This window comes from Tamandua tetradactyla, chromosome 1, assembly GCF_023851605.1.
Source record: "Tamandua tetradactyla isolate mTamTet1 chromosome 1, mTamTet1.pri, whole genome shotgun sequence".
In the NCBI taxonomy this organism is placed as follows: domain Eukaryota; kingdom Metazoa; phylum Chordata; class Mammalia; order Pilosa; family Myrmecophagidae; genus Tamandua; species Tamandua tetradactyla.
The window spans coordinates 15,084,971-15,107,158 of record NC_135327.1 but is presented as its reverse complement, the minus strand read 5'-3'; the positions used below and the strand labels follow the sequence as shown (position 1 = coordinate 15,107,158).

At 37.9% G+C, this 22,188-nt stretch overlaps 1 protein-coding gene across 5 annotated transcripts in view; it reads right to left on the bottom strand.

The window, feature by feature from the left end:
- MROH8 (maestro heat like repeat family member 8) overlaps positions 1-22,188 on the bottom strand; it is a 123,684-nt gene that overhangs the window by 59,642 nt on the left and 41,854 nt on the right. For all 5 annotated transcript variants that reach the window (XR_013179385.1, XM_077169238.1, XM_077169268.1 and 2 more), the window contains exons 4-8: positions 13,637-13,759; positions 5,828-5,907; positions 4,899-5,043; positions 3,394-3,489; positions 2,073-2,177 (exon numbers count right to left, since the gene is read on the bottom strand). Coding sequence is in view for 4 of the 5 variants with exons in the window: in XM_077169238.1 (XP_077025353.1) it covers positions 2,073-2,177; positions 3,394-3,489; positions 4,899-5,043; positions 5,828-5,907; positions 13,637-13,759 (549 nt within the window). In the remaining variant the exon portion in view is untranslated. The remainder of the gene's footprint in view (positions 1-2,072; positions 2,178-3,393; positions 3,490-4,898; positions 5,044-5,827; positions 5,908-13,636; positions 13,760-22,188) is intronic.

Sequence of the window (22,188 nt, the reverse complement as noted above, 5' to 3'; positions counted from 1 at the left end):
CTCCAATTTGTTCCTGAAACCTTCCTGGGCACTTTTTTTGCTTTAATTATTGTGGTCTTCAACTCCAGTAGTTTTGTTTGGTTCCTTTTTAAAATTTCTATCTCTTTATTGAATTTCTCAGATTGTTTGTTGTGTCCTGATATCCTTTAGTTCTTTTTCTGTATTCCCCTTAATCTCCTTGAGCATTTTTAAGATCTTTTTTTAAGGGCTTTGTTAGGTATGCCCACATTCTCGTCTTCTTCACTGGTGTTTTCTGTCTTTTTATCCTCTTCCTTTGGATGGGCCATCATTTCCTTTTTTTGTTTGTCATTTCCTTTTTTTGTTTGTCTTGTACTTTTTTGTAGCACACAGCACATTTTAATATTTAAGAATGTTAACTCTGGGATTTATTCCCTGAGATGTCTGTTTCTTGATTTTGCAACCACCTGGTGATAAAACCGAGATTTTCTTGAGCTTCAGCCCTTCTATCCGGAAGGTCTGCCCAAGGTGAATGCAGCCCGCAGGGTTTCCTTGGTCCCTTTGTTTCAAGCTGCTTTTGTCTGGCAGGCAAATTATAGGAGGAGGGAACAATGGAGAGAAGTCAGTTTTTCCCAGCTAAAATAGGGTCAAGGACCCATGAAGGGGTACAGACCACCTCCAAAGTATCCTAGGGAGGGCATCAAAAGCTTCTCTGACAGCTCCCCAAAGCTGAGCTTTCCTTGTCTGAACAGCAAATGAATCTTTTCAACTAACTGTCCCCCACAGCCCTGAGGAAGTGTTGGGTCTTTAAATCTCCATCATATCTGCCCCTGCCTAGGGGGTTGAAACAATGGCTGCTGCCACCTTTGTCCAGGACAGGTTTAAATAGCTGCCCTCAGAGCTGGGTCTCCAGTGATCTGAATTTGCTAATCAAAAGTCATGTTCAGTAGTCAGCTGTGCCAACCCCCAAAATCAGGGAAGAGGGTTTTTATGACACCAGTGAGCTAGCCAGGGACTAGACCCTGATACAGACTGCTAGGAGAGTGGGGTATGGGTGTTGTAGCTACCACATGGAAAGAACAATTTACAGTTCTTTGCTGTAGTTTATCAGCCTCTTCCTCCTACTCTTTCCTGGATACTGTACAGTGTTCTTCTGGCATCCAGAGTTTCAAAATAGTTATTTCAGATACCTCTTGTCTGTTTAATAGTTGTTTTGGTGGAAGGACTGTGTCCTGGAGCTGCCTACTCTGCCATTTTTCCTAGAAGTCTCCAGAAGTAGCATATTTTGAGGGTTCAAACCTATTTCAATAATGAGGTGAAAAGTTTGGAGATATTTTCAATGTGAGAAATAAGAAAGTGAAATGCAGTCCTTCTAATCATGTCTGTATTAACATTTATATCAAGGACAAATTCTCTAAGGAAAATTTTAATATAAGCCACTTAGAGTTCTTATCCTACCAATCTCTCTTTTTCTCACTATGCAGACTGGAGAAATGATGTATGGCCTACAGGAGAAACTCTGGTGGCTAGAATACCTACTCAGGACATGGAAAAGAGGAATTAGAAGATGAAAAAAATAGATTCAGGAAGTAAGAGCTTAGTTTTGGGGAATATTATTTAGGAGTTATGGGAGAGGATTTAGAACAACTGAGAAGTAAGAGAGTGAAAGAGAGAAAACCAAGGATTTAAAAAAGAGGTACTTAGTTTATGAACTGGATTATTCTCTCTGAGATGTCAGGAAATATTTACATTGATTTACTTACACTTGCCTGCTGAATTTTATTTTTCAAATGCAACACTACACGGTGAATAGGCCACTGTGGACACTCAGATATTTTCAAGTCAGATCTTTTTTATTCATTCATCCAAAAACATTTACTACATTATATGTCTCAGTTGTCATACTAAGCAAAGATTAATAAATACAGTACCTGGCCTCAAGCTGCTCATATTTTAGGAGAGGGGAAGATATGTAAATTATGCTAAGTGCTATGATATTACAGGAGCATAAACGGGACATATAATCCAGTTTGGAGATTCAGAAATAGAAGGGAAACAGGCAGTTTTAGGATTACTTTGGATCCCTCATTCCCTGCAACTGAAGGGTTGCTTACCTTCAAGCTGAGATGTCTGGATAAGCACTTCAGAACTTGAGTCATGCAGGTGGTGGCCCGTTCTCTCTCATGGTCTTTAACTGATTGTAACCAGGGGCCAAGGTACTGTGAAAAATAAAGGGAGACTAATGGTTTATTGGAAGATTTAGGATAACTCATTCTGTTTTGGAAGAAAATATGGAGAGGGAAGTTCATGTCACCACTATGCCTGAAATATTTTTTCTAAATGATTAACCAGTTTGGGTTGAAACTGTAAGTAGGGGGATGATAAGCAAAGGCCCAAAGGACCTAAAGGGTCAGGTGGTCTGGCTTCTAGAGGGGCTTATTTTTAGCTTATTTTCTCTTCATTCTGTTTCCTTCAATTTTTTATTCTATTCTTCTATATGTTTTGAGCCCTCTCAAATCACTTTAGAAAGAAAAAAAATTAATAAAAAGTGTTATTAAAGGAACTCTGAGGATAGAGAAATTGCATCTACTTAGAACAGTCAGGGAAGAGTTCATGGAGAGATAATATCCACGAGTAAGAGCTTCATGAAGAAGATAGCATTTCAAGTAGAAGAAATGGCCTGAACCAAGGCAGGAAAGTACAAGATACAAATGGAAAAAGGGAAAAAATCTAATCTGGCTGGTGCATTAATGTTCAAATAGAGGAGGAATGAGAGATAATGTTAAGATGGGTTAATGTAAGGATAAATGGACATCTGCACTTAGGAGCAAATGATTAAAAGATTAAAGGGTTATCTGGGAATATTCGTATCTCAAAAAGGGCAAAAGGGCAAGATCCTTGAGTTACAGTGAAGGTATTCCAACGAATGGATCCTTACTGATGGAATGGCATATAGTGGAGCAGGTACAGGTAGAATACTGGACGTAGGTGGTCATTTGCGAGACCTCTGAATCACACCTGGTAAGCAGTTACCTATTTACCCATTCATGAGGCTGACTCTGTTCTTTGGTCATTGTTTAAAACTCTTCTCTGACAGTAAGGAATATTAACTTAAGGAAAAATTATAGCAATCATTTATGAAAGGTTATTTATTCAATACACACAAAAACCCTGTGAAATAGTAATTGTTATCTCTATTTAAAGGTGAGGAAATAAGACTCTGAGAGATTAAATTCCTTGCACCTTATTGTAGATTGCCTTTGGGCAATGAATGGCAGAGGCAGAATCTGAACTGAAGACTCTGACTCAAAGCTGATAAATTATATTCTCAACTACTATGCTACCTCCTAAAATTCAATCCTTCCACTTTTTCTACTTCTGCTTTTTACCAGTTAATACGGATAGTTTTCTATCCTCCCCTAATATCCTGTTTACCTTAAAAATGATGTCGAGATTTTCCAAATGTGGGTCTTTTACCACCAAGCTCTGGAGCATCTCAGAGAAAGCCTGAAATGTCTGCCTGTAGAGACACTGAAAAGGCACAGGATTAGTGATGCACCACCTCCTATATGAAGTTTCCTAGACACTACAGACATTTAAGGTTCTCTTTGTTATCCTAAGACTTCATTCAAAAGTGCAGAACCATTTTAAAAGTACTGGTAGACAGTTGGTGGCATAAAAGTGGAGCTGAATAAATCTTCATTGCAAATGGATATCCTAACATACTATGAACACAGCCACTTCTAATTACATTTGAAAAATTAATTAAGGGTCCTCAAGATGCTTTTAAGTTTGACTTAAGACTTTTTCTGACAACTTAAAACAAAGAAGAACAAAACTTCTCTTTGGTGATTGCTTTATCAGGCAGTTTATTAGGCACAAAAGAAAATCACGGCCTCTGCACTTATTCTTTCCTCTGCCTGAAAGCTTTTCTTCCAGCTATTCACCTGATTGGTCTCTCTTTTCCTTTCCCTATCACCTAATCAGGAAGGCTTTTCCTGATTGCCCTACATAAAAAAAGTCCCTGCACCTCCCAATTACAGAACTCTTTATCCTCCTACTTCCCTACTTTGTTCTTTTTAAAGCACTTCTTACCACCTGACATATTACTTATTTATTAATGATTTGTTTCTCAGCATGAGAACGCGAGCTCTGTGAATAAGAATGCAGACTTTGTTTTTCCTTTACTGCTGTACTCCTATTGCCTATCATAATACTTAGCACATGGCAATCCTTAATAAATATCTTTTAAATACATGAATGAATAGCCCCACCATATTTTATAGCCAAAAGGAAGGACAAGAAAGAAGAAAGATGAAGGGTGTTAGGATTGAATCATGTCCCCCACAAAAAGGCATGTTCAGTTTCCAACTGCTAGTTCTGTGGGTGTGATCCAACTGTAAACAGGACCTTTGAAGATGTTATCAGTTAAGACGGGCCCAACTGAATGAAGGTGGACTTTCACCCAATATAACACTTTGTGTATAAGTTCTTAGAAGGAAAGGAAGTTGGACACAGAAAGAGAAGCCACTGGGAGTAGCCAGAAGCTGGAAGTCAACAGAACTGGAAGAGAAAGAAGATGCCACCATGTGTATTGCCATGTGATGGAAAAGCCAAGGACCAAGGATCACTGGCTGGTCAGAAGATACCAATCCTGGGAGGAAGCAAGCCTTCTAGCCTCTAGAACCATTAGGCAATAAATTTCTATTGTTAAGCCAACCCACTGCATGGTATTTATTTTAGCAACTGGAAAACTAAAAGAAAGGGAAAAAAGAAAGACAAAGAAGGAAAAAAAGTACTATCTAATCTAATCACTTTTTTTTTCTCCAGACTTGGTTTAAATGGTTTTTGGCTAGTTCAAAAAAATCAAATGCATCCTCAAAAGGCAAAAGATCAGATGATCCGTGGATGAAAAGTTACTAAAGCAAAGTGTGAGTTACCTCTGATTTGTAGGGCACACTTGGCATGATTTCTTGCAGCTGGGTAAGGGTCTTTACAGAGGGCAGAGTGATTATACTCCTGATGATAAGATTGAACAAGTCAATCCGATCTTCAGAGCCAAACAGCAAATGGACATCTTGATAACTAGGAAAAGACAGTTTGGGAATAGCAAGTGGGGATCAGTTGAATTGATATTGATAAGTAAGGGATCAAAGTAACCAAAAACAGAAGGGTAGGCTGGTTGGTGTATCATTCTGATGGAAGAGATAAACGGCAAGGCTTGTCAACCTGTTTAGATAAATCACACAAAAGATTAGAGGAAGAATTTTGAGACTCAGAGACTCCATCCTGCCACTCCCAACTTGCCCCCCTTCCAGCATCTTTCTTCCCATCTCAAAAGACCAGTGGAATGATTTTGTTCTAGGCTTTTCCTCCAGTTCAGTCAGGGGAGGAGGCTGCTATGGTCCAAAAATAGTAAACCACAATTTTCCAAAGTATGTTCTGCTGAATGTTAGTTAGTTTAGAGAATAGTGAATTGAACCAAGTTAAAACTTTTTAACCATGGACTTTCTCAGGACCTTGAAATGGTTAATTTGCAGTACAAATCTTCAAGAGACGTAAATAGCAAACAGCCCTTTCCAAATTTCTTTGACCATGGAACTCTCCTGTCATGAAGCATATATGCACTAACTTTCCACTGAATATACTTCAGACAAAATTGAATTACAAGATGGTTCCAATAAAATCTTTCAGATGGGTATGGGAGCATAGATGAAATCAAAGTTACTATACAAAAACATGGATATGGCTTTCCCTTCCCTATTTTCTTTTACAGTTTAAAAAGTGGAACATATTGATTGGTTTTGGCTTTGGTTCTGTCTCTCAATAAGGGACCAGAATGCACATGGAAGGAGCGTGAGGGCATCACCTGAGGTCAGCAATGGTAACGAAGACCTCCTGGCGCACAGGGCTGAAGAGAGAATGCAGGGGCTCCTCTTGCACCAGCAGCTGCGGTGAAAGGGAAAGAACTTTAGAGAGTTGGGAACATGCCCAATGATTAGGATAAATATCAGGGATATGGATGGCCAGTAAGAACAATAGTAGCTCCTACGGTGAGCCCTGCTCCATGGCTCTACAGGACTGGAGGCAGGACAGTGGAGGGATTAAGAGTTTATCTTTGGAGCCAGATTCTAAAACCCGGCTCTGCCTCTTACTGCTTGAGCTGACACAAGTTATTTAACCTCCCTGTTCCTTAGTTTCTTCATCTGTAAATGAGATAACAGTACTGCCTACCTTTATGGGATAGTTATGAGTGCTAAATGAGCTAATTCTTTTTTTTTATATTCATGTTGAGATATCTTCACACACATACAATGCATCCAAAGTATACAATTAATGGCTCACAATATCATCACATAGTTGTGTATTCATTACCATGATCATTTTTAGAACATCTCTCCAGAAAAAAAACTAAAAAGAAAAAGCTCATACATCCCATACCCCTTACCCGTCCCTCTCATTGGCCACTATTATTTCAATCTACCCAATTTCTTTTCGCTTATCCCCTCTCCCTATTATTTATTTATTTTCTGTCCTTGTTATTATTTTTTTTACTCATCTGTCCATATCCTGGATAAAGGGAGCATCAGACACAAGGTGTTCACAATCATGCTGTCACATTGTAAAAGCTATATCGTTATACAATTGTCTTCAAGAACCAAGGCTACTGGAATACAGTTCAACAATTTCAGGTACCTCCCTCTAGCCACTCCAGTATACCATAAACTAAAAAGGGATATCTATATAATGCATAAGAATAACCTGAAGGATAACCTCTCGACTTCGAAATCTCTCAGCCACTGAAACTTCATTTTGACTCTAAATGAATTCATTCTTAATACCCAGTCAACTTCAATAACTGTGACATAGTTTCTGTTATTAATTATTTTTATTATTGGTAATTGTTTCCAGTTTGGACAATTCCAGTTTAGGCATCCTAACTCCTCTTTCTACTGAACCAGCCATTCCTACTATATTGCTTGTCATTATTCTGAATTACCTGTCTTGGAAAAAGAATAACTTTCTAAATTACAATTTTTTTTTAATTTTTCATTTTTAGATTAAAAAAAAATATATATATATAGCAACAAACAAACACAAACATCTTAACTTATGATCATTCTGTTCTACATATATAATCAGTAATTCACAATATCATCACATAGTTGCATATTCATCATGATAATTTCTTAGAACATTTGCATCAATTCAGAAAAAGAAATAGAAACACAACAGAAAAAAATTCATACATACCATACCCCTTACCCCTCCCTTTCATTGATCACTAGCATTTTAATTTAAATTTATTTTAACCTTTTTCTCCCTATTATTTATTTTTATTCCATATGTTTTATTCATCTGTTGTCAGACACAAGATTTTCACAGTCACACAGTCACATTGTGAGAGCTGTATCATTATACAATCATCTTCAAGAAATATGGCTACTAGAACACAGCTCTACATTTTCAGACAGTTCCCTCCAGCCTCTCCATTATATCTTGACTAAAAGGTGATATCTATTTAGTGTGTAAGAATAACCTCCAGGATAACCTCTCGACTTTGTTAGGAATCTCTCAGCCATTGACACTTTATTTTGTCTCTTTTCACTCTTGCCCCTTTTGGTCAGGAAGGTTTTCTTAATCCCTTGATGCTGAGTCTAAGCTCATTCTAGAATTTCTGTCCCATGTTGCCAGGAAGGTCCACATCCCTGGGAGTCATGTCCCATGTAGACAGGGGGAGGGTGGTGAGTTTGCTTGTTGTGTTGGCTGGAGAGAGAGGCCACATCTGAGCAGCAAAAGAGGCTCTCATGGGGGTGACTCTTAGGCCTAATTTTAAGGAGGCTTGACCTACCCTTTGTGGGGTTAAATTTCATATGAACAAACCCCAAGATTGGGGGCTCAGCCTATTGCTTTGGTTGTCCCCACTGCTTGTGAGAATATCAAGAATTCAACTTGGGAAGGTTTTTTTTTCACCATTCCCCAAAGGAGAGTTTGCAAATACTTTTTTATTCATTGTTCAAATCACTCTGGGATTTATGGGGGCATCACTCTGGACAAACCAACAAAATCTCTTGCCTTACTCAAGGTTCCATGTACTTATGGTGTTCAATTAAGCTGTCTACATAAATTATATTAGGAAATGCACTACTCAAAAATCTAAATTTTGTACCAAATAAACATTTTTTGCTTTGGTCTCACACATAAGTTGAAATTTTTAAATATTAATTACCATCTATTTTCAACACCCTGCAGTAATGACATTCCTTTGTTCTTCCTCACGCAAAAACATTTTTAAATTTGTACAATTAGTCACTCTAGGCATTCCTAGATTACACCATCTCAGTGTTTATCATCTATCTTTCTTTCTGATTTCATTTCTGCCCCCAGCCCTCCTCCCTTTATCATTCTCACATTCAGCTTCATTCAGTGTTCTAACATAATGGTATTACAGTTAGGTAGTATTGTGCTATTCATTTCTGGGTTTTTATAATCAATCTTGTTGCACAATCTGTATCCCTTCCACTCCAAATACCCAGTATCTTACTCTATTTCTATCTCTTGATGGTCTCTGTTACCAATGAAGCTCTCCAAGTTTATTCACTAACGTCAGTTCATATCAGTGAGACCATACAATATTTGTTCTTTTGTTTCTGGCTAATCTCACTCAGCATAATGCCCTCAAGATCCATCCATGTTGTTACATACTTCATAACTTTATTCTGTCTTATGGCTGCATAATATTCCATCATATGTATATACCACAGTTTGTTTAGTCACTCTGTTGGTGGTCTGTTGAGGGACATTTTGGCTGTTTCCATCTCTGCAACTGTAAATAATGCTGCTATAAACATTGGTGTGCAAATGTCTGTTTGTGTCCTTGTCCTCATGTCCTCTGAGTAAGTACCTAACAATGGTATTGCCAGGTCATATGGCAATTCTGTGTTTAGCTTTTTGAGGCAACACCAAACTGCCTTCCACAGCAATTGTACCATTTGACATTTCCACCAACAGTGGACAAATGTGCCTCTTTCTCCACATCTTATCCAGCACATGCCGTTTTCTGTTTTACTGATAATGGCCATTCTGGTGGGTGTGAGATGATATCTCATTGTGGTTTTGATTTGCATCTCCCTAATAGCTAGGGAAGTTGAGCATCTTTTCATGTGCCTTTTGGCCATATGTATTTCCTCTTCTGAGAAGTATCTGTTCAAGTCTTTTGCCCATTTTGTAATTGGGTTGTCTGTCTTTTTGTTGTTGAGTTGAACAATCTCTTTATATACTCTGGATACTAGACCTTTAACTGATATATCGTTTCCAAATATTGTCTCCCATTGTGTAGGCTGTATTTTTACTTTCTTGACAAAGTTCTTTGATGTGCAAAAGTGCTTAATTTTGAGGAGTTCCCATTTATTTCTTTCTCTCTTCAATGCTCTTGCTTTGGGTGTAAGGTCTAGGAAACTGCCTTCTATTATAAGATTTACAAGATATTTCCCTACATTTTTTTCTAACAGTCTTATGGTCTTAGATATACTATTTTGGTCTTTGATCCATTTTGAGTTAATTTTTGTATAGGGTGTGAGATATGGATCCTCTTTCATTCTTTTGCATATGGAAAACCAGTTCTCTAGTCACCATTTATTGAAGAGACTGCTCTGTCCCAGGTGAGTTGGCTTGACTGCCTTATGAAAGATCAACTGTCTATAGACAGTCTATATCTGAACACTCTATTCCATTCCATTGATCAGTATATCTATCTTTATGCCAGTGCCATGCTGTTTTGACCACTGTAGCTTCATAATATGCATTAAAGTCAGGTAGTGTGAGACCTCCGACTTCATTTTTTTTCCTCGGGATACTTTTAACTATTCGGGGCACCCTGCCCTTCCAGATAAATCTGGTTATTGGTTTTTCTATTTCAGAAAAATAAGTTTTGGGGATTTTAAATGGTATTGTATGTAATATGTAAATCAGTTTAGGTAAAATTGACATCTTAATTATATTTAGTCTTCCAATCCATGAACACGGTATGCCCTTCCATCTATTTAGGTGTTCTGCGATAGGTATTAATGTTTCCAATTTACAGGTAGTGTTACTGAGGTTCAGAGAATCTCAGTGATTCTGTCAGCTTATGTTTGACAGAAGTGGACATAGAAACTGTATCTTCTTACTCCTAGAATAGCTCCATTTCTTCTCTACCGATCTACTTCAGAGAGCTCAAAGTCTCATTAGGTCGATTAGACAATGTCTTTTCATATTAGTTCAACCCAATATGAACTTTCTGTCCTCTGAACTCCTTCAGCATTTATTTTCCATACCATGAAAAAGTCTTCCTGAAAGATTCACATCCATTTCCTGCTTTGCTGCTCAAACGATAAGTATTTTCCTCAATGCCAAGTGCACCCTTCATCAAACAACAACATATAAGTAAGGTTTTGTGGAGAACCCAGGATGTAGAATCAGAGTGGAAGGGGAGAATTAAGAGGCATTAAGGACAAGTATGGTTAACATTTTCTGGTGTGGATCTTGGTGCTCATGTCTGCTGCCAGTCACTAAAACCATCCCCTGGCCATTCTGCAACATCACAGGACACAGAATCCTGGCCTTGGCATAGCCATGTAGTAATGTCCAGCTTACCAGTCAAGATCCCCATCCAGGGATCCCTTCTCTCAATCCTAGCCATCACATCCTTTGAGGCTTAGCCCAGGGGAGGATTAGGTTAATTTCACCCCAGTCCTGTCATAACTGCCCTCTCTATCCCAGTTGCCATTGGCATTCTTTTTTCGTTAAGCTTTATCTATGTTTTATTGAAAGTTCTAAACAGATTTTTAAATAACCTTTTTGAATAACAGACTCAAAATTAACTGTAATATACTATACAGTCGATGACTAAAAATATATATACATCCATGAAAATGTCACCACAATCAAGACAATGATCATATTTGTCATCCCCCAAAGTTTCCTTGTGTCCCTTTGTAATTCCTCCCACCTGTCTTTCTCTACCTTGTACCACTCCTACCTCTAAGCAACCATTGATCTGTTGCCATCATAGAATAATTTTTTAGAATTTTATATAAATGAAATCACATATATCCTCTTTTTCGTATGGTTTCTTTTGCTCAGCATAATTACTTTGAGATTCATTCAAGTTGTAGCAAGTATCAATAGCTCATTCCATTTTATTCTAGTAGTATTCCACCACAAATATACCAAGATTTGCTGATTCATTCATTTAGGTTGGGATGAGCATTTGAGTTATTTCCATATTTGGCTTTTACAAATAGAGCTGTTATGAACATTTATGTTCAATTTTTTATGTGGGCATATGCTTTTATTTCACCTAAGAGTAAAACTCCTGGGTCATATGCAAAGTATATGTTTAACTTTTCAAGAAACTGCCCAAGTGTTTCTCAAAGTGGTTGTGCCATGTTACATTCCCAGTAGGTCCATATTCTTGCCAGTATTTGGTATTGCTCTTTTTTTTTTTTATTTTATCATTCTAATAGGTATGTAGTAGAATCCCATTGTGGTTTTAACTTGCTTTACCCTAACTACAATAACGGTGAGCATCTTTTCATGTGCTTATTTGTATATATTCATTGGTGAAGTGTCATAACAGATTTTCCCCATTCTTTTTTACACTCTGTTCTTGATGTCCTGAAAATCATGCCTTGGTGTTGGTCATAAGAAGACTGGCAAATGCCTTAAAGTTCTTCTTTATCTATAGTGGCTTTCTTCTCTTATGGGATTTCTCAGCAGAAAAGCCTCTCCTCTAAGGTGATAGGAGACATGTTCCTTTAGCCCCCATATATGGGACTAAAGGGAGTTTTTAGACATAAACATTGATACAATGATCCACGCAATTTTCTCATAGACACCAGCTACCCTTAACTCTTCTAGGCTGAATCCCTTGCCAGATTAAACTTTGGTGTGATACTTAACAGTGGGACATTTTACTACTGGGTGGATAGATCCAGATACAAAGCAAGCATGGGGCAATTCAGTATTCTTTTGTCATCTGAGACCTGAATTTGTAGATTGCCCAAGCCAATGTATTAAACTAAGTGGCAAATCAATTCTGCCAGTCCTTGTGGGAATGGGACTTCAGTATCACACTGTTCTAGTTTGCTAGCTGCCAGAATGCAATACCAGAAACAGAACAGCTTTTAAAGGGGGGAATTCACTAAGTTGCAGGTCCACAGTTCTAAGGCCATGAAAATATCCCAAATAAAGCAAGGTATAGAAATGTCCAATCTACGGCATCCAGGGAAAGATAACCTGGTTCAAGAATGCCGATGGCGTTCAGGGTTTCTCTTTCAACTGGAAAGGCATATGGTGAACATGGTGGCATCTGCTAGCTTTCCCTCCTGGCTTCTTGTTTCATGAAGCTCCCCTGGGGGCATTTTCCATCTTCACCTCCAAAGGTCTCTGGCTGTGCGAGCTCTACAGCTTTTTCCAAAATGGCTCCTTAAAGGGCTCCAGTAAGCAACACCATCTTGAATGAGTGGAGACACATCTCCATGGAATCCATCTAATCAAAGGTACTTCCTACAATTGGGTGGGTCACATCTCCATGGGAAGAATCAAAAAGCTCCCAGCTAGCAACACTGAATGTGGATTAAAGGACATGGCTTTTCTGGGGTCCTCACAGATTCAAAGTGGCACATATGTCACTTGGAAAGATGCTATGTCATAGGCATTTTGGCTGGGTGCCACAGATGCCTATGACATAGCATCTTTCCAAGAAATATAGCTAAGCAGAAAGCTGCATTCATTTCTTAAATCTGCATTATCTTATTCTGTGCTTCTTGATGTATTGTTTGGGAAGGTTCTCAACTACTTACTTCATGAGGTCTGGCTATTTCCAGATGGATTATAAACTCTTGGAGGGAAAGGGTTAAAATTCCCAAGAAATGTGTATCCTTTATCAAAGCACCATATGCTCTAGATATGAGAGATCCTTCATAACTGCCTATCAGCTAACAAACCCGTTAGCTGAGTATCTTTCAATTCTGAATACTAATCTTCAATTTAACAAGCTTACAGATCTATGGTAGGAAAAAAGAACCGCTCATATTCCTGGAGTATAAAATAAATCTCAGACCCACAGAATTTTAGAAGTTTAGAGAAACTGATGGAGGCATTTAAAAGAAGAGAGAACAAAAGCTTGTTCAAGTGCATCACCTCCTTTGAAAGCCCTTCTAGATCCTTTGATGTGGAACTGACGATTCACTCCTTCTCCTCTACCCCATTATACCCATTCAAACTTCTATTACAGGTCCTGTGACACTTGGTTATTCCTTATTTGGTTACAGGAACAGACATTATATCTTCTTTGTCCTTGTAGGACCAACTCCTAGGGCAGTGCTGGAATGGTCAGACATTTAATAAGGAAATGAATAGATAAGATGATGGCAGAGTGTGGATGGAATAAGTAAAAAAGAAAAAAATACAATAACAATACAATAAATGCTTAATATGTGTTAGGTTAGAGAAAACTACTCTTCTTTTAAGTGGTTTTTAAGGGTGATTATTTTTGTGGGATATCTCTGAGTATTTCTCTTCTCTATGCAGAGATACTAAGATGGGAAGAGGCTAAGGGAATTAAACATGGATGAAGCCACCAAAAAATTTTGTTGACCAAGACACTATTTTGTGACAAAGTCAGAATACTTACGTGCAGGATATGCACAATGTATGCTATGTGGCTGTGAATGAATGATTCCGTGGATTCATCATAAGGTAAAGTTCGGCTGAGAGAAGACAAAGATCTGAGGAACGTCAGCTTCTCAAGTTCACCCTGAATATGTGGACAAATGTTAAAAACAAAATTATATACTACAATCTAATTTCATAATTGTAGAAGGCTTTCAAAAAGCTTCTTAGAATGATTTAAACATCTGACATTTCATTTATTCCAATATAAGTCTTTTATTACAAGGAATGAATCAACCACAGAGAAATTTCAGGGAAATTCTTGTTCGCTGGCCCTGCTTTCGTTTGAGACCCCATTTCCCCCCTCAGTTGGACTACTAATTGCTCCATGAGGCTCTTTCCACTTCCAATCTTTGCTTCCCCACCTACCTACCTTTAGCTTCCGAAAGATGACCTCTGATGCTGTTACTTCCTAGCTCTCTTAAGTCATTATTTTAAGGATTTAAGTTCCTATTAAAATGTAAGTTCTGCTTTGAAGAATAAAATCTTTTTTGTATTCTTTTTTCTAAAAAAAATTATAGATTATAAAAGCAATGTCTATTTATCAAAGAAATTTTGAAAAATAATATGTAAATACAGAATAAAATAAAAGACATCCATAATTCTACAGTCTTGAGAAAATTCCTTCCAGTCTTTTCCCCCATGTATATAGATGGCATAAATTGGTATACATACTCTGGAAAGCCAGTGGCGATATATAACAAGAAGCTGACTTCAGGGCCTCTTTGCCTTTTACCTGAATTAATATAATAATTCAATATTGGATCTCCCTGCTCCAGTTTTGCTCCCTCAAGTCCATTTCTCTACTATAATCAGATTTATTTTTCTGAAATGAAAATTTGATCAGTTAACTCCCTATAAAAAATCCTTTCAAGACCCCCATGGATGTCAGGGCCCTTTCCACTGTGACTCCAGCCAACTCTTTAAATTCATCTCTTGCCTTGCTCGTTGCATCATTCTGGGCTCTATCCAAATTCACGTTTATACTTCTGTGCATTTCCCTACATTTATGCTGCCCTTTCTTGCTTCTGAACTTTTGCATTTACTGATTTTTCTGCATTTCTTCCACTTCTTGCTTATTGACTAAAATCTACATATCCTAAAAAAAAAAAAAAAGGTAGCTACAGAAGATTGTGTGCTGGTTTAAATCATAATACAATGCTCATGGGGAAAAAGCATAATCCATTTTGAATACTTTGGGCACAGGCAATAAAATACTATAATCCTAGCTTCTAAAAAATATCTATAGATCCTTTACGATTTGACTCAGGTACTTTCTCCTTTGAGAAGCCTTCCCTGACCCACAGAAAGCAGGTTCAGGTACCATTCCTACGTGTATCCATACATGAGTATATTGCTATCGTGTATTTATGATACTCTGACATAATTACCTTCTTTTAATCTATTTCCCTGACTGGCTATGGACTCAGGTCAAGGCAAAAACTGGACTTTTTTTTTTCTTCAATTCACTACAGCAGTACAGATTCTTTATTAATTATAAAGAAATTTGTTATGAAATCCTATGACATGAAGTATAAAGAATAACCCACGTCAAAAGTGAAGACCAATAAGTTGGTTTTAGATGTTTGGTTCTGACCTATAAATACAGAAAATGTACAGTCTGATGAATTTTCACAAACCAAAAATACTCATGTAATAAGCAAGAAAAAAAAGTACCAACATTCCAAAAGCCTCCCTCGTACTCTCTTCAAGAACAGCCTATATATTTAAGTATTATACAGTCAGATTGACCTTTTTTGGTGGGAGGGGCAAAGTTCTAGGAATGTTAAAATATGAAATACATATATGCAACCACTACCACAATTAGAATACAATGCAGGTATCAATAATTCATTCCCTTTTATTGCTGAGTTGTAATCCATTTTATGGAGGTGCCCAATTTGGAATGTAAGCCTTGAAAAACCAGCAAGAACTAGCAAAAACATCTTTCTCAAAGCTCCAGAAAACATTTAAAGAATTGCAGTAAGAGGGTTAGTGCCAAGTCAAGAAAAAGGAAAAGGCAACTTAAAAACAGTGATGTCTCTAAAGCAAAAAATATTTACTTGGTACAAAATTTATATTTTGACTAGTGCATTTCCTAATATAACTTATGTGGACACCCTAACTGAACACCACAGTACATGGAACCTTGACTACGGCATGAGATTTTGTAGGTTAGTCCAGAGTGATGTACCAATTAATCTCAGAGTGATTTAAACAGTGAATTAAAAAAAGTATTTGCTAAGTCCCCTTGGGGGAATGGCAAGAAAGGGGGAAAATTCAACTTCCCCAAGTGGAAAATTCTTGACATTCTCACAAGCACTGGGGACAATCAAAGCAATAGGCTGAGCCCCCAATCTTGGGGTTTGTTCATATGGAACTTAATTCTGTGAAGGATAGGCTAAGCTTACTTAAAATTGGGCCTAAGACTCACCCCCAAGAGAACCTCTTTTGTTGCTCAGATGTGGCCTCTCTCTCTCAGCCAATATGACAAACAAACTCACTGTCCTCCCTCTCTCTACATGGGACATGAATCCCAGGGGTGTGGACCTTCCTGGCAACATGGGACAGAAATTCTAGAATGAGCTGAGACTCAGCATCAAGGGATTGAGAAAACCTTCTCGACCAAAAGGGGGAAGAGTGAAATGAGACAAAATAAAGTGTCAATGGCTGAGGGATTCCAGAGTCGAGAGGTTATCCTGGAGGTTATTCTCATGCATTAAATAGATAGCACATTTTTAGTTAGGGTGTAATGGAGAGGCTGAATGGAACTGCCTGAAAATGTGGAGCTGTGTTCCAGCGGTCATGTTTCTTGAAGATGATAGTATAATGATAGAGGTTTCGCGTGTGACTGCGTGATTGTGAAAAACTTGTATCTGATGTTCCTTTTATTTAACTTATTGACAGACAAGTGAAACATATGGGTTGGGAATAGATAAACAATGGGGGAACAAATGTTAAAATAAATTTAGTAGATTGAAATATTAATGATCAATGAAAGGGAGGGGTAAGGCATATGGTATGTACGAATTTATTTCTTTTTCTGGATTGATGCAAATGTTCTAAGAAATGATCATGATAATGAATATACAACTATGTGATGATATTGTGAGTTGTTGATTGTATATCAGGAATGGAGTGATCATATAGTAAGAATGTTTATGTTTGTATGTGGTTATGTTTAATGAATAAATTTTAAAAAGTGGGGGGAAAAGCATTAAATTTCAAAGCACATTGCAAAAAAGAAACAAAACAAAGCAGTGAGGTCTCCTGGTACCCTTGATGGCCCCACCCCCATTCCCTTACTGGGTCAGCATGAATTCAGCCCATATGCACAATATAAGTCCTGGTTCCAGTTCTGGAGGGAGCAAAGCTGCCCTTGTACATATACTGGGAGCATGCACATTAGTGCCAATTTATCTGGAGGCATCCTAAAGGATTGGACCTGGGTATTTATTACAGGCTCACCATCCCAGAAATTGCCCTGTGTGTAGAGGAAACTCACAGTGCTTTCCTATAGAACACTGTGGGAGAACAGTCAAATCGCAGCTATCAGGGGTAAAGGTTTGTTGACTCTGGGAAATACAGTGCAATGCCTAGGACCATGAAGAAACTGTTTCCTAGGGAAGAGGGGACTTTTGGATTTTTGTAATTGGGGAGTTCCTAGAGCCATACACTCATTACCAGGACAAGACATGTGCAGAAAAGACCAGGTAGGACCCTATGCTTTTCCTTAAGCTAATCCTTAAACTCATCATATGGCTAAGCACTGAAGGAGAATATTTGCACAGGCCAATTTACAAAGACTGGGAAAGATGTTTACTTTGTTCCATTTTAGAATTTTTAAATTTATTTTCCTAAGCACTCCCTCTCTTCTTACCTCCCCCATGCCCTAGTGATCTCTAATCTATTTTATTTCTGAAAATTTGCAATTTCAAGACTTTTGTTGTTATTGTTGCTGTTGTTAACTCCTGGCATTCAAGGAAAGTTCTGTCATAACACTAGTAGGTTACAAACTTAAGAAACAGATGTCTTAGAGTCTAAATTCCAGGAATAAAAATTAAAATATTAAAGTTAACAGGTTTCACACAACCTCCAAATGGGTTCCTAGTCCAGATAAGTCCTGAAACCCAGAGAAGCTAGCCTCTCCAGAACATCAACTAGTTCTATTCCCCATCCATATTATTGACACACCTTTCCAATGTGATAAATTTAGAAAGGGTAGAGCCCAAATACCCCTAAATATTGGGAGATGAGTCAAAAGAGAAGGAAGAGTCATAATAGAGAAGTTAGGATTTAACAAATGAGTATGACTGCTGAATCATTATATTGATATTTCTTTCAGTCTCCAGTGTCTTGGAGCAGCTAGAAGGAAAAGCCTAAAATTGTGGAACTGTAACCAAACCAAACTCTAAAAACTGTTCTATAACTAATTGTTGTGGTATGCTTTGAAATTTATTGTTTTTTTGTACATATATAATTTTTCACAATTAAAAAAACCCCACAGTACTATACAATACAAAAGTAAACTCCAATGTTAACTATGGACTACAGTTATTAGTGCAATTATAAGACTGTGCCTTATAATTATAATAATAGGGTGGCATATGGGAATTCTGTATTTTATGCCTGAATTTTCTGTAAACTTACAACTTCTTTAATTCAAGAAATGCAGATTATTGTGTTAAACAAAAATAAAATAAAATAAACAGGTTGCAACAGAACATTATAAAATAGACTTCTGAGTCTATTTTTCTTTCTGAGAAGATGGCAGAGCAGAGTGGAGTGAGTTCACTCCTACTCTGTGGAATACAACAGGGGATGGGGAGAAGAAAATGACCAGTACTGCAGTCCTGGGGTATGAGTAATCAAACAGGGTCTCTAGGGAGTTCTGGGGAGGAGAGAGGCAGGGTTGGGGAGGATCAGGATGGAGAGAGCCAGGTGGATTGGGTGACGATGATCTCCACTAGGGGCAGGTGGTGGTGTGAGGGAGGTACAATCAAAGGGAACTGATCATCCCTCCTCTCCAGCCTGCCCTAGCTGCTGCCTGGGGAAATCTCCCCACATGGGTTGTAGTTATATAGTGCCCGCAAGGAGCCCAGAGGCAGACCTCATCAACCACTGTGGGGATCAATTGTCCGGCCCGGTGCCAGGATTGCTGGTGCTGCAGGGGCAGTGTCTGGCAGACCTCCCAGGCACCAGGCACTGCATGTTGGCTGATCCCTTTGGTGCTGGTCGACTCCCTGGTCTTGACTGCAGTGACCAGCAGTCTTGCACCATGGACAGGGAGTGCACCCCCTCCCACTCATGCCACGCACACTGTCCTCAAGCAGCTGCAGGCCACTGGGAGAAGGGAAGAGGCGCAGGCCTGAGGGAGGAGAAGCCTCAGGCCTGCCACCTGTTGGAGAGAAGGGATAAGTGCAGAAAGGCTAACTCCCTATCTGTCTAGGTTTTTATTATTATTATTTTTATTTTTTTTCCTAATATTCTTTTATTCCCCCATTCTTAATATACTCTTTCTATATATTTTATTAGCATAATTTTTCAGTACTTTTTTATTTTTATAGAATTTTTTAAAATTTTTACTGATTTTTAAAAAATTTCTTGTTTTATACATTATTTTTAATTATTCTACTTCATTTATTTTTATTTTCTTCGTAAGTTTTCTCTCCTTTCTGTGGGCACCAGTCTGAAATCACTCCCAATATATCTTGGGGTGTCTCCTTTTGACTCTGGGGCCTACTATTGTTAAGATGTGTTTTGTTGTTTTTCTCATTGTTTTTTCATATTTTTATTATATTTTCATTTTATTTTATTATTCCCTTTTTATACTTTTTTGAGGGGGGTATGGGCCAGGAGTTGGGCCTGGGTCTCCCGTGTGGTGGGCAGCCATTCTACCACTGAAGTACCCATGCACCCTGGCCGAGCTTCTAATCAACCAACTTGCAAAATAACCATATCAAGATAATCAAATGCCCCAAACACAACAGAAAACCACAAAGCATGTGATGATTCAAGCAGAAGGAAGAGTAAGTGGGCAAGAAGACAGAACAATTGAACTAGAGTATTCAAAAGAACAAATGGCAAGAAAGACAGAAAAAATGCAACTGGATCTTAGAGAAATGATGGACAAGAGGTGTACACATATAAGAATCACTGGTGTCCCTAAAGGAGAAGAGAAAAGAGCTGGGAAAGTTAGTTGAAGATATAATTGGGGAACACTTCCCAACCCTTATAAAAGACATAAATACACAAATTAGAGAGTCCTAATGAACTTCAAATAGGGCAAATCTGAATAAGCTGTTCCAAGACACACACTAATCAAACTGGCAAATGTTGAAGAGAAAAAGAAAGTCCTGAAACAGCATGAGAAAAGCAATCTACTTCATATAATGGAAAACATGTAAGATTGACTTCGGACTATGCAAAAGGCACTATGGAAGCAAGATGGCAGTGGTGTGATACATTTAAGATCCTGAACGAGGTCAGATTTGAGCAGCGCCATCCTGCTTGAGGTTTGGTGGCCAATGGCTCCTTTGCAGGCTGCCGCTACCGCCCTCCTCACTCAGTGGTTGAAAGAAAATGGAAGAAAGAAACAGAAACTTGCCAAGGAGAGAGCTGGGCTTTTCAAGTTACCTGACCTTAAAGATGCTGAAGCTAGTCAGAAATTTTTCCTTGAAGAAATACAGCTTGGTGAAGAATTCCTAGCCCAAGGTGAATATGAGAAGGGTGTGGACCATTTGACAAATGCAATTGCTGTGTGCGGACAGCCACAGCAGTTATTGCAAGTATTACAACAAACTCTTCCACCACCAGTGTTCCAGATGCTTCTGACTAAGCTCCCAACAATTTGTCAGGTCAGAGAATTGTAAGTTCTCAGAGCTTGGGTGAAAATGATGTGAAATGAAAAACAAATATCAGCATAATAAAATCTCGATTTAAAATATTTAAAAAATTCTTAACTTGATGGATGAACAGTTCTGGACTTACAGGGGCAAATATGCTTTGAGAGGGACAGTACCACACTGAAATACACCAAAGTTAATTTTTACTTTGCATAGATCCACTTGTCTGTTTTATTTATTTTTCCCAGTGAAAAGTGTATTTTTATAAGTATTTTTCATTTTATAAATAGTCTATGAGTTAACTAAAATATCATGGATTTTGTTTCTTCCTAAAATGTATATACATGTAACAATACTTAGGTTAAAAGTACCCAGTGCTCAGGTTTTAAAGATAAGGTATTAAAAAAGTATAGAAGAGAGCTGAAGAATGTGCATTTTTTAAAAGTAATACATTTTGCTATGTATATCAGAAAATTGTATGAAAATTTGATTGTTTATAAAACTGAGCATTAATCTTTGAGATGATTTTTCCCATTTAATCTTTCAAACATAAATATATTTGTTAAACATACTGCTGTGCTGTATTAACTTCATCCTTACTCGTATCAGTCTTGATATACTCTGTTTAAATCGGTGGGCTTAGTGAAATGTTTTATTTAAATAGTGTGCTTAATATGTTCTAGGTATTTATCACCCTGTACTATAGATATGTGTAATAGTTGCAAATAGCATTAGCTGTGTGTGAGCTTCACTAAATCATGTCTCCTCACTTTCCTCATTTATAAAATAAGGGAACTGGTTCACTGATCTCTGAGGCATCCCTTTCTGCTCCTACTTTATATAGTTCTGTTCAGCATCTTCAAATCTACCTTCTCCTGAGGAGCGTCTTCAGTCACCAGGCCTTGTATTATTTTATACTCTGAAGTTTGCATGCTTGCCTGACTTAGTATTTCCAAATTGATCTTTTGTTAATGTCTGATTATTGTGTTGATTTTCACTGAAATCCTATGGTTCTACTGCAACTCTGTAAATTAATCTGTATGCTTTAAGGTAAATTAATCTGTATACTTTAAGGTAACTGGGATGACCTGCTTGTAAAAAAAAGTTTCCCTTTGCATTTATCTTCAGTGTATTTCTTTAATCCTAGTTCAACTTGTTTCCTTTATTTTGTTGAACACTAAGAGTAAGGTATAACCTTGTGGCTGAAGACTGAAAAGAACGGAGCTAGTGGGACCTTTTGTTCTCAAATATTGGCAGGCAGTCACAGATTCAATTTCAGAACTGAGAATAAGGATCCTTGATATTGTGCTGCATGCCCTGAACTGAGCAGTATTTCTCGTGCAGATTGGCTTTGTGCCATATAAAAGTCTATGGAGAGATCCCAGAGATTTTTCCTTTGTACTGGGCTTTTTATCTGGTTTTACTTACTAAATTTTCTTACCTTAACCTAGGGGGTTGTGTGTGTGTGGCAGTTGTGGTATAGTGGAAAGAGTCTGAAATACGAGGCTAGCTTCTGCCTCTAATTAGCCATCTATATAGCCTTGGGCATGTCGTGTCGTATCCCCTCCAGTATCCCACCTGTGAATGAGAACATCGGGATGGATGGTGCAAACATTCCTCCACGTACGTTCTAGGTTTGTAAGAACTCCTGGTGTACTATTATTATTAT